Below are 13,721 nucleotides of genomic sequence, written 5' to 3'. Positions count from 1 at the left end.
ACTTTGATTAAATCGGTACTAGGGAGCCTTGGAATTTACTTTTTATCTATTTTTAAGTGTCCGGAGCATGTGTTAAACGTTATTGAAATGCTTCGTTCGTCATTTTTTTGGGGTAGTAGTGGTGCAGATCGAAAAATTCACTGGATTAAATGGCCGACTGTATTATCTTCATTCGATAAAGGAGGTCTTGGTGTGGGTAGTATTAAAGCTTTTAATTTAAGTCTCCTCTATAAATTGCGTTGGCATTTTTTACATAACCCAAATGATCTTTGGGTTCAAGTGATCACCTCTGTTCATGGATCAGATTCTGTTCTCTTTCCTTCAAAGTGCAAAGGGAGTGGATTTTGGCCACAAATTGCATCTTCTTTTGTATACTTGGATAGTAGGCAAATTGTTCCATTTCATTCTATATGTAAAAAAATAGGTGATGGTAGTTCGGTTCTTTTTTTGAAGGACTGTTGGCACGATGGAGGTCCTCTTATGAGACGTTTCAATCGACTTTATCACCTTGAACAGAATAAGGATTGTACTCTTACGGAAAGATGGGTCAATGGTTCATGGCAATGGAATTGGAGTCGTGAAAACATTGGTGCTAGGAATTTGGCAATTCTTCAAAATATGATTGATAACATTGGTCATATTAACCTATCTTCAACAATAGATTCATGGACTTGTTCTATATCATCAAATGGGTTATTTTCAGTTAATTCAACTCAAAAATTCATTGAGGCGGCTATTCTCCCTTCTCTTACGCCAAGTACCAATTGGGTTAATTTTATCCCTCGAAAGGTGAATATATTTTTGTGGCGTTTAATCTTGGATAGATTTCCGAATCGAGTTAATTTATCTATACGCAGTGTTGATATATCGTCGGGGAATTGTGCTATTTGTTCATTGCACATGGAAACTTTGGAACATTTATTTTACTCATGCGAATTTGCTTCATCATTATGGAGGCTTATTCGTATTTGGATTAATAATGTTATGCCTATTTGCAACTCTTGGAGTGAGTGGAAGGACTGGTATGATGATTATGTTACGGATGTTCGGAGTAAGATGAAGTTATACGTTATTGCTTCGGCTTGCTTATGGATGATATGGCGGTTAATGACGTTGTCTTTAATGCTGCTCAACTAAGGAAAAACTCGATATTTGATCAAATTCGTACTTTTTCTTATATGTGGTTAAAGTATAAAGGAAAAAAAGTAATATTTCTTGGAACAATTGGCTTGTTAACCCTTTGTAACTCTTTTATTTCCTCTTCTAATAGCTTGCTAGAGAGGCTATTTTGAATAAATGTTGACGTTCAAAAAAAAAAAAAAAAAAATTTTAAATCCCTACAAACTTAGCATCCTAAAATCGAAAGAAATACAAATACAACAATAATACCCAATCTCACGTGTAGCATATTCTATATTCAGGCAATCAATTAATTAATATACACATATTACATATTACACAATACAAAATTTGTAACAATATCGATTAAAACAAATAACCTATAAGTTAATAGTAACTCCTCTAGCTGCACCATTTTCCGGCATCGTCTCTGCTGCTCCGAATATCGACCCATGTCGGGTTGGATCATATTTCTCACCATCACCCCACAATGCATATGCTTCTTCTCCATGAACAGCATCATCACCAATCATCAACTCGTGATCAGGCATTCGTAACGGAATAAATACTTGAATGAACAGAAGAATAATGGTTGTTGATATAAGGTTCCATCCGATCACAAATAAGGCGGCTACTATTTGTTTTAGAAATTGTGTTCCTCCATTTTTACCATAAAATGCACCTCTTGAACCAGTTACAGGCAAAACTATGCTGCATAGGGTTGGTTCGGCTAGTAGACCCGTTAACAATCCTCCCAATAGACCAGCTACGGCGTGCGTGTGAAACACACCCAACGTGTCGTCAACCTAATTAAAGAGTTCCTCTCTTATTGTTAGACCAATGTCCTTTGATGTTATTAATTTTAATTGATAATTTAAATATCTAGATCTTCATTAGTCTTTGAATATTATTTTGAAAACCTTAAAATTACAACAACAACAAAAAAAAAAAAGGTGTTTCAAAGTTTCAAAATATGCAATGTTTGGGAATTACGAGAAATCAACAATTGAGATCGAATGAATAATGTAAGAAAAAATGAAAACAAAGAGATGATGGAAGGGTAGATTAGTACCTTTTGAAGCCAAAATGATTTTTTGTGGAGGATCATCATGGTGAACCATGGAATGCTACCGGAAAGTATTCCCATCACAATCGCCGCCCATGATTGGACCACCCCTGCATTTCAAAACCCAAATTACAGTAAACTATGTGCTTATTTTCACAACTATATACACCAATTATAGTATTCTATTTATCTCATTATAAGTGTTCACTTTACTACATAATCATAATCAATCAGGAAAGACTTAAGTGAGTATAGATAAAATTTAATCGGAGAAAATTTTAGTTAAGATTTTCGGTTGGATTTTGGATCGTGTTGGTAAATTGTTTTTTTTCAACCATACTTTTCTTTATAAAATCCATTATTATATCCGACTACTCTGATTAATCACAAACATGTCTATGATCAAGTGACTTTGTTATCAAGTAAAAATGGATGCATCAAACAAACCTGCTCCGGGTGTAATACAGACGAGACCTGTCATCATGCCTTGAACAGCTCCAATAACAGACGGTTTTCCAAAAAAAACCACATCAAGAGTGGTCCATACTAGAAGACTTGTAGCCGCACAAATATTTGTGTTTAATACGGCTACAGATGCCGCAATGTTGGCTGCATACGGTGCTCCTCCGTTAAATCCAGACCATCCCATCCATAGTAATCCTGCCCCGGCAAGCATCAACAATATATTGTTTGGAGGAAACCTTTCCCTATCGCCTTTTAATCTCGGTCCAACCTTTATTAATATATATTCATACGTAAAGTGCATAAGTATAATAGAATTCTGTGATTAATATTATTGACTATAATTTGTAAGCTTGATCATTGGCCATTAAAACAGTTCGAAACAGAATAAGGTTTTCCCTGTTCAAGTTTACCCCGTAAAGGAATTTCTTTTTACTTAAATGAACATGTGAGTAGTCTCGTATATATACTTGTCAATTGTTTGAACAAATGGCTCTTTAAATAAAGTTTTACAAGTGTACAAGTTTTCTCATTGCTAGGTTACATTAGTTTGAACTAAACTTTAGCAAGCATATATATATATATATATATATATATATATATATATATATATATATATATCAACAATAAATAATATTCAATCTCACGAATGTGAAGTGTATAAGAGCTAGCTTTACCTGTTAAACGGGTCAAGTTGAGTCTTTGGGTTACGAGTCAAAACAGTTTTGATTAGAAATGAGTCATGGATCAAACGGGTCAATTTTTCTAAATGGATCCAAATGGGTCAGATTGGGTCGAAATGGGTCAGATTGGGTCGAAATGGGTCCAAGCGGGTCATATATACTAAAAAATTGAGATGTTGTTAAATTAAAACGTACCCAATAAGCTGCAGTAAAACCGGCAATCCCAGATGATAGATGAATTACATAACCACCTGAATAATCAATAACACCCCAATGATACAAAAAACCGCCACCCCACAAACTAAACGCACCAACGGTGTACGAAAAAACCAACCACAATGGAACAAAAGCCATCCAAGCCCTAATATTCATCCTACCAAGAACAGAACCAGCAAGCAAAATCATAGTAATAGCTGCAAAAGTGAACTGAAAGTACACAAGTGTAGCCATCGGATAAAACGGTTCATTTTTTGGACTTTCAACACTACCATTTTTGTAATAATGAGTGCTTTTCGGCACCTCGGCTTGTCGTATAAGGTATTTCTGACCCAACGCTAGTCCACCTTTTCCCCAAAAAGGCAACAACTCGTCACCGAAAGCCATACGGTAGCAGAGTAGGACCCAACATATGAGAACGGCTGCAAATGCATAAAGGGCCATGAACGCTGAGTTAACTGCCCATTTCTTTTTGACAATGGACGCGTACAGGATCACCAGTCCGGGCATGCTTTGAAGCCCGACTAGTGTAGATGCTGTCATTTGCCATGCGTTATCCCCTTTGTTTAGCCATTCGGGGACACCCGGTAGGTGTGGTTCGTATGCCCGCATTGTTGTTGGTCTAAAGAATTTTTATTAATAAATTATGGTGACAATTGTGCGTGTTTTATACTTAAAAATGTTCCTGTTAATGTTAGTTGACTTGAACGACTACAAAAGTCCAAAAGTCTTTGGAGGCTAGTGGGGTTCTTTTTCGTTTTTCAAACTTTGAGGCAGCTATGTTCACTTCTTCGTTGAAGTGGATTATGGATACCTATACAATTAGTTGATTGTGTTTATTTTAGTATTTTTCCGTGCTGAAAATGAAAAAATTTATTAAAGTTCGTGCTCCAACGTTGAAACATTTGCAACAGATTTACTACTGTACCGCTGCAACAAATCTAAACACGATTATAAAAATGGTCAACCATTAAACAGCGGTAAAAAAAAAGTTAAAACGCTCAAAAACTTTGAAATGGTCGAGACATGATACAGATGTTGACAAATGTTGGCTTTTTGTATATTTTAAGAATAAACATTTCCAATATAATTATTTCAAACGCAACGTTAGTTAAACACAATGTATTTCTTTTAATTTTATATGTTTATGTTTGAATATTTAAATAAATAGTCAACGTTGGTCGTCATCCGTCTCGATGACGTCTTGACTATTGCGACGCTCCAATGTTCTATTCTCTTGTAGTAGTGTTCTTCATTATATTCTATTCTTTTACTCTATCGTTGTGATCGTTTATGTAAAAAAAATACTCACAACTAATTAGTTGATTAGTAAATGTGATGTGAGTTAAAAGTTACCATCCATGAAATGAATATATCGAGTGACAATCGTCCGCGTTTAAAGTTAGTTGACTTTAACCCCTCCAAAGTTCTAGAAGTTCAAGTGTCTTTGGTATTTGAGGCTGCGCTCTTTTAGATTATTGGCACACCTTTGATATTTCAACTTCTTTTCTTATTTATATTGTTCAATTAATAATTATAGATTAAAATGTTTCTTCCGCATCATGTCCACATTAATGTTCGTGCTTTCATTACATGAGGACTACTTCCACATTGTAGCGACAAACCATGGACCGACTTAAGACTTTTTGCTCAAGGTAACTATTCTTGCAAGATTAAACTGAATTTTTTTATTCTTTTGAAATAGTGGTTTTTTAAGTACTTTACAGAAATAGTTATTTTTTATTTGTTTTTAACTTTGTAATCGTATGGAAACCGGCATTTGAATATCGGTTTGGTCTCCGTCATCAGAAACTGACGTTTTAAATGTCAGTTTTTCCTACGTGTGCCCTACTTTTTGCTGATTGTACTGAAACCGGCATTTCAAACGCCAGTTTCAATACTTTTCTGGATTCCAACAATTTTAAGTCTATTATTGATGCAAAGATGCCCTATTGCTGAACCATTGATGCAAGACTGCAACCCTATCATCCTAGTGCATTATTGCAATTAGTTTTAGTTTGAATTTGTAGATATTTGTTTTATTTGTAGAGTTCATATTTTTGTTAATCATAACACCAAAACTCATTTAATTTCTAAAAGCATTCAACATTTGTTCAATAAGTTAATCTTCAAAAACACTAAAGATACTTGACTCACTTTAATGGCTGAATTTCGTGGATTTATGCGTCATTTGTTTAGAGTCGTGGAATTGCATTTCGAAATGGTTGGCAAAGTGGTGATGATCCATCACTTAAAGCCATGTTTCAACTATACCAAAAACATAATTGATGGTGGTAGTGGTGATGGTGATCGACGGCAGCAACAAGGGAGGGATGGAGCAAAAAGTCGACTAAAAAAAATATGGGGAAGAGTTTCTATTAGTTGCTTGTTAAATATAATTAGTTAGGGCCTAACCTTAAACACCACACTAGTGCAAATAAGTCCAAATTAGAAAATAAGGGGGAATGGGGGAGGGGTTGGCCGAATGGCCCAAGTGGGGGGTTCCCGGGCTCTCGTTTTGCAATTCCATGTAATCGTTGTCCGTTTTAAGTTTCGTTTAGTCGTACCGAAGGCCCGGAACGCTAACCCGATCGTTAAACGCAACCAATCGCTTAATTTATTAAAAACCCAATAAATTAAATATTTTAAAAAGTTAATAATTAATCAAATTAATTATTAAAATAAACCCGAGCGTTTCGTCGCTCAAAAAGCTATTATCAAAATCGTATCGTTTTTATCGTATTTCATTATCCGAAATTTTTATTTGAATTAATATCAACCCATATTAATTATTGTAACCCTCCGAAGATCAAGTATGCATTTATTACACATAAACACATAAAAGTTAAATAATCGCCGTTAAATAAACTAACGGAAGGTTAACGGAAGTAACGAAAAAATCAGGGTTGTTACAACACGCCATGGACCAACATATATTTAAGATAGACTTATGTGTCCACATGATATTACATCTAGATTGCATTACACGATCATAACTGTCCAACATTACTTTGCTTTTGCAATACTTACAGAGCACTCAAGGTAAGTCTACAGTCTCATTTACACTTTTACTTTTGGGATGAGATACGTGCTACTTTCAAACTGTTTTACAAGTTAGAGACGAGTACTAAACTTTATACATATGAGTTCTATTCAGGACTCCCTTAGCTTGAATACGATAGTTACTTATGTCAGCGCGAATCATAAGGACAGATGTGTTAGGTTTGACAGCCTCACTGCTACATATTGTGGTGCTTATTACTTCGTAAACTGTAGAATTGAACAAGTTTATACTTAGATGGGGGTAAAGGAAATCGCGTTGTGTTATACTACTCATTGTGTTAAACTTTGTATTCAAGTGCTCATTGGAATGTATATACTTTTACAATGTATTATACGAAATCTCGTGCTCTAATACTGAATACTTAAACATGTAGATTCACTCAGCATTACTGTTGACCAGTTTTGCATGTTTTATCTCAGGTCCTTTGTAGCGACCCGACCAAATCGTCATTGACGGCGCCGACTACTTAGGTCCCATTGTGTGGTCGTAAGTCTTTAAAATGACGTTTGACCAAAATATGTCGCCTTCATTTCTTAAATAAAGATTGTTCCCAAGTTTACAATAATTGTTCAACCAAAAGTTTCGTTACAAAGTTACAAGTACAAATGAAATCTAGGCGACACAGTTTTAAATAAAGTCAATAGACGCTCCATGTATGCACATATACCCGACATCCAAAGCAAGTATCAAATAATGAGCAGAAGCATGTTTCACATATCGTTCAAAGACCTGAGAAAAACATAGAAATCTGTCAATAAAAACGATGGTGAAATCATAGGTTTAAGTAAATAAGTGAGTAAAAGTAAGTCGAACCATAAGATTTGCAACATTGATGAAATAGTAGTACATTCTAAAAGTTAATATTCACGAGCACCCAATTATCAAGGCTTAACATTCCGTCCGTTGAACCCCATTAATTGAAATGTCCCGTTCTTATTGATTAAAAACGTTCCATATTAATTGATTTCGTTGCGAGGTTTTGACCTCTATATGAGACGTTTTTCAACGACTTCATTCATTTTTAAAACAAACCATAACCTTTATTTCATAAATAAAGGTTTAAAAAACTTTACGTAGATTATCAAATAATGATAATCTAAAATATCATGTTTACACACGACCATTACATAATGGTTTACAATACAAATATGTTACATCGAAATCAGTTTCTTGAATGCAGTTTTTACACAATATCATACAAACATGGACTCCAAATCTTGTCCTTATTTTAGTATGCAACAGCGGAAGCTCTTAATATTCACCTGAGAATAAACATGCTTTAAACGTCAACAAAAATGTTGGTGAGTTATAGGTTTAACCTATATATATCAAATCGTAACAATAGACCACAAGATTTCATATTTCAATACACATCCCATACATAGAGATAAAAATCATTCATATGGTGAACACCTGGTAACCGACATTAACAAGATGCATATATAAGAATATCCCCATCATTCCGGGACACCCTTCGGATATGATATAAATTTCGAAGTACTAAAGCATCCGGTACTTTGGATGGGGTTTGTTAGGCCCAATAGATCTATCTTTAGGATTCGCGTCAATTAGGGTGTCTGTTCCCTAATTCTTAGATTACCAAACTTAATAAAAAGGGGCATATTCGATTTCGATAATTCAACCATAGAATGTAGTTTCACGTACTTGTGTCTATTTTGTAAATCATTTATAAAACCTGCATGTATTCTCATCCCAAAAATATTAGATTTTAAAAGTGGGACTATAACTCACTTTCACAGATTTTTTACTTCGTCGAGAAGTAAGACTTGGCCACTGTTGATTCACGAACCTATAACAATATATACATATATATTAAAGTATGTTCAAAATATATTTACAACACTTTTGATGTTTTAAGTTTATTAAGTCAGCTGTCCTCGTTAGTAACCTACAACTAGTTGTCCACAGTTAGATGTACAGAAATAAATCAATAAATATTATCTTGAATCAATCCACGACCCAGTGTATACGTATCTCAGTATTGATCACAACTCAAACTATATATATTTTGGAATCAACCTCAACCCTGTATAGCTAACTCCAACATTCACATATAGAGTGTCTATGGTTGTTCCGAAATATATATAGATGTGTCGACATGATAGGTCGAAACATTGTATACGTGTCTATGGTATCTCAAGATTACATAATATACAATACAAGTTGATTAAGTTATGGTTGGAATAGATTTGTTACCAATTTTCACATAGCTAAAATGAGAAAAATTATCCAATCTTGTTTTACCCATAACTTCTTCATTTTGAATCCGTTTTGAGTGAATCAAATTGCTATGGTTTCATATTGAACTCTATTTTATGAATCTAAATAGAAAAAGTATAGGTTTATAGTCAGAAAAATAAGTTACAAGTCGTTTTTGTAAAGGTAGTCATTTCAGTCGAAAGAACGACGTCTAGATGACCATTTTAGAAAACATACTTCCACTTTGAGTTTAACCATAATTTTTGGATATAGTTTCATGTTCATAATAAAAATCATTTTCTCAGAATAACAACTTTTAAATCAAAGTTTATCATAGTTTTTAATTAACTAGCCCAAAACAGCCCGCGGTGTTACTACGACGGCGTAAATCCGGTTTTACGGTGTTTTTCGTGTTTTCAGGTTTTAAATCATTAAGTTAGCATATCATATAGATATAGAACATGTGTTTAGTTAATTTTAAAAGTCAATTTAGAAGGATTAACTTTTGTTTGCCAACAAGTTTAGAATTAACTAAACTATGTTCTAGTGATTACGAGTTTAAACCTTCGAATAAGATAGTTTTATATATATGAATCGAATGATGTTATGAACATAATTACTACCTCAAGTTTAGTAGGTAAACCTACTGGAAGTGACAAGAAATGATCTAGCTTCAAAGGATCTTGGATGGCTTGAAAGTTCTTGAAGTAGGATCATGACACAAAAACAAGTTCAAGTAAAATTTTTACTCGAATTAAGATAGTTTATAGTTATAGAAATTGAATCAAAGTTTGAATATGAATATTACCTTGAATAAGAAAGATAACCTACTGTATATAACAAAGGTTTCTTGATCTTAGATGATTACTTGGAATGGATTAGAAAGCTTGGAAGTAAATTAGTAAACTTGAAGGGATTTTTGAAGTGTTCTTGAAGTGTTCTTCCTATGATGATTATAGCTTGATTCTTGAAGTGATTTTTGATGAAGATGATGATTAACTACTGAAAAAATACATTCATAATAGTGTGTGTGTGTGTGTGTTGAGAGAGAATTAGAAAGAGAATTGGAAGTGAAATGGAGTGAATGATGAGTGGTAATTGGTGAGTGGTGAGTGGGGTTAAAAGGAGTTCTAGTTAGTTGACTAGCTCATGGTAGAAGTTAAAATTGATTAGTCATACATGACATAATCAATAGTGGAATCCCATGCTAGTTCCTATTGGTATATACCCATAGTAAGTACGTATTGAAGCTGTGTATAATACGGGTAAGAATACGACTAGAATTCTTGATGAAAGAAAAGAATGGGAAAGTAACTGTAACCATTTTCGTTAAGTATGAGTGTTTTGATATATGTCTTGAAGTCTTCCAAAAGTATTTTAATACATCTAAATACACTACATGTATATACATTTTAACTGAGTCGTTAAGTCATCGTTAGTCGTTACATGTAAGTGTTGTTTTGAAACCTTTAAGTTAACGATCTCAATTAATGTTGTTAACCCATTGTTTATTATATCTAATGAGATGTTAAATTATTATATTATCATGATATTATGATATATTAATATATCTTAATATGATATATATACATTTAAATGTCGTTACAACGATAATCGTTACATATATGTCTCGTTTCGAAATCCTTAAGTTAGTAGTCTTGTTTATATGTATATAACTCATTGTTAATATACTTATGGAGATACTTACTTATCATAATCTCATGTTAACCATATGTATATCCATATATATATCGTCATGTCGTTTTTACAAGTTTTAACGTTCGTGAATCGCCGGTCAACTTGGGTGGTCAATTGTCTATATGAAACATATTTCAATTAATCAAGTCTTAACAAGTTTGATTGCTTAACATGTTGGAAACATTTAATCATGTAAATATCAATATCAATTAATATATATAAACATGGAAAAGTTCGGGTCACTACAGTACCTACCCGTTAAATAAATTTCGTCCCGAAATTTTAAGCTGTTGAAGGTGTTGACGAATCTTCTGGAAATAGATGCGGGTATTTCTTCTTCATCTGATCTTCACGCTCCCAGGTGAACTCGGGTCCTCTACGAGAATTCCATCGAACCTTAACAATTGGTATCTTGTTTTGCTTAAGTCTTTTAACCTCACGATCCATTATTTCGACGGGTTCTTCGATGAATTGAAGTTTTTCGTTGATTTGGATTTCATCTAACGGAATAGTGAGATCTTCTTTAGCAAAACATTTCTTCAAATTTGAGACGTGGAAAGTGTTATGTACAGCCGCGAGTTGTTGAGGTAACTCAAGTCGGTAAGCTACAGGTCCGACACGATCAATAATCTTGAATGGTCCAATATACCTTGGATTTAATTTCCCTCGTTTACCAAATCGAACAACGCCTTTCCAAGGTGCAACTTTAAGCATGACCATCTCTCCAATTTCAAATTCTATATCTTTTCTTTTAATGTCAGCGTAGCTCTTTTGTCGACTTTGGGCGGTTTTCAACCGTTGTTGAATTTGGATGATCTTCTCGGTAGTTTCTTGTATAATCTCCGGACCCGTAATCTGTCTATCCCCCACTTCACTCCAACAAATCAGAGACCTGCACTTTCTACCATAAAGTGCTTCAAACGGCGCCATCTCAATGCTTGAATGGTAGCTGTTGTTGTAGGAAAATTCTGCTAACGGTAGATGTCGATCCCAACTGTTTCTGAAATCAATAACACATGCTCGTAGCATGTCTTCAAGCGTTTGTATCGTCCTTTCGCTCTGCCCATCAGTTTGTGGATGATAGGAACTACTCATGTCTAGACGAGTTCCTAATGCTTGCTGTAATGTCTGCCAGAATCTTGAAATAAATCTGCCATCCCTATCAGAGATAATAGAGATTGGTATTCCATGTCTGGAGACGACTTCCTTCAAATACAGTCGTGCTAACTTCTCCATCTTGTCATCTTCTCTTATTGGCAGGAAGTGTGCTGATTTGGTGAGACGATCAACTATTACCCAAATAGTATCAAAACCACTTGCAGTCCTTGGCAATTTAGTGATGAAATCCATGGTAATGTTTTCCCATTTCCATTCTGGGATTTCGGGTTGTTGAAGTAGACCTGATGGTTTCTGATGCTCAGCTTTAACCTTAGAACACGTCAAACATTCTCCTACGTATTTAGCAACATCGGCTTTCATACCCGGCCACCAAAAATGTTTCTTGAGATCCTTGTACATCTTCCCCGTTCCAGGATGTATTGAGTATCTGGTTTTATGAGCTTCTCTAAGTACCATTTCTCTCATATCTCCAAATTTTGGTACCCAAATCCTTTCAGCCCTATACCGGGTTCCGTCTTCCCGAATATTAAGATGCTGCTCCGATCCTTTGGGTATTTCATCCTTTAAATTTCCTTCTTTTAAAACTCCTTGTTGCGCCTCCTTTATTTGAGTAGTAAGGTTATTATGAATCATTATATTAATAGATTTTACTCGAATGGTTTCTCTGTCCTTCCTGCTCAAGGCATCGGCTACCACATTTGCCTTCCCCGGGTGGTAACGAATCTCAAAGTCGTAATCATTCAACAATTCAATCCACCTACGCTACCTCATATTCAGTTGTTTCTGATTAAATATGTGTTGAAGACTTTTGTGGTCGGAATATATAATACTTTTAACCCCATATAAGTAGTGCCTCCAAGTCTTTAATGCAAAAACAACCGCGCCTAATTCCAAATCATGCGTCGTATAATTTTGCTCGTGAATCTTCAATTTTCTAGACGCATAAGCAATCACCTTCGTTCGTTGCATTAATACACAACCGAGACCTTGCTTTGATGCGTCACAATAAATCACAAAATCATCATTCCCTTCAGGCAATGACAATATAGGTGCCGTAGTTAGCTTTTTCTTCAATAACTGAAACGCTTTCTCTTGTTCATCCTTCCATTCAAATTTCTTCCCTTTATGCGTTAATGCAGTCAAGGGTTTTGCTATTCTGGAAAAGTCTTGGATGAACCTTCTGTAGTAACCAGCTAGTCCTAAAAACTGGCGTATATGTTTTGGAGTTTTAGGGGTTTCCCACTTTTCAACAGTTTCTATCTTTGCCGGATCCACCTTAATACCTTTTTTGTTCACTATGTGACCGAGGAATTGAACTTCTTCCAACCAAAATGCACACTTTGAAAATTTAGCGTACAATTCTTCCTTCCTCAATACTTCTAACACCTTTCTCAAATGTTCACCGTGTTCTTGGTCATTCTTTGAGTAAATAAGTATGTCATCAATGAAAACAATGACAAACTTGTCAAGGTATGGTCCACACACTCGGTTCATAAGGTCCATGAACACAGCTGGTGCATTAGTTAAACCAAATGGCATGACCATAAACTCGTAATGATCGTAACGTGTTCTGAAAGCAGTCTTTGGAATATCATCTTCTTTCACCCGCATTTGATGATACCCGGAACGTAAGTCAATCTTTGAATAAAAAGACGAGCCTTGTAGTTGATCAAATAAGTCGTCGATTCTCGGTAGTGGGTAGCGGTTCTTGATGGTAAGTTTGTTCAACTCTCGGTAGTCGATACACAACCTGAATGTACCATCTTTCTTCTTGACAAACAAAACAGGAGCTCCCCACGGTGATGTACTTGGTCGAATGAAACCATGCTCTAAAAGTTCTTGTAATTGGCTTTGCAGTTCTTTCATCTCGCTGGGTGAGAGTCTGTAAGGAGCACGAGCTATTGGTGCAGCTCCTGGTACAAGATCTATTTGAAATTCAACGGATCGATGTGGGGGTAATCCCGGTAATTCTTTCGGAAATACATCGGGAAATTCTTTTTCAATGGGAACATCATTGATGCTCTTTTCTTCAGTTTGTACTTTCTCGACGTGTGCTAGAACAGCATGGCAACCT

General features: G+C 35.0%; 1 protein-coding gene across 1 annotated transcript; it reads right to left on the bottom strand.

The window, feature by feature from the left end:
- Positions 1 to 1,400: 1,400 nt before the first annotated feature.
- On the bottom strand, positions 1,401 to 4,161 carry LOC139876523 (ammonium transporter 2). Its single transcript, XM_071863859.1, has 4 exons — positions 3,526 to 4,161; positions 2,633 to 2,918; positions 2,192 to 2,295; positions 1,401 to 1,925 (listed from the first exon to the last, which is right to left on the bottom strand). The coding sequence occupies exons 1-4, from the start codon at positions 4,156 to 4,158 to the stop codon at positions 1,500 to 1,502; spliced, it is 1,449 nt and encodes a 482-aa protein (XP_071719960.1). The 5' UTR covers positions 4,159 to 4,161; the 3' UTR covers positions 1,401 to 1,499.
- Between the last annotated feature and the right edge of the window lie 9,560 nt (positions 4,162 to 13,721).

The sequence above is a fragment of the Rutidosis leptorrhynchoides genome, chromosome 11 (assembly GCF_046630445.1).
Source record: "Rutidosis leptorrhynchoides isolate AG116_Rl617_1_P2 chromosome 11, CSIRO_AGI_Rlap_v1, whole genome shotgun sequence".
Taxonomy (NCBI): domain Eukaryota; kingdom Viridiplantae; phylum Streptophyta; class Magnoliopsida; order Asterales; family Asteraceae; genus Rutidosis; species Rutidosis leptorrhynchoides.
The sequence above is the reverse complement of the archived record's forward strand: the minus strand, read 5'-3'. Positions and strand labels throughout refer to the sequence as shown.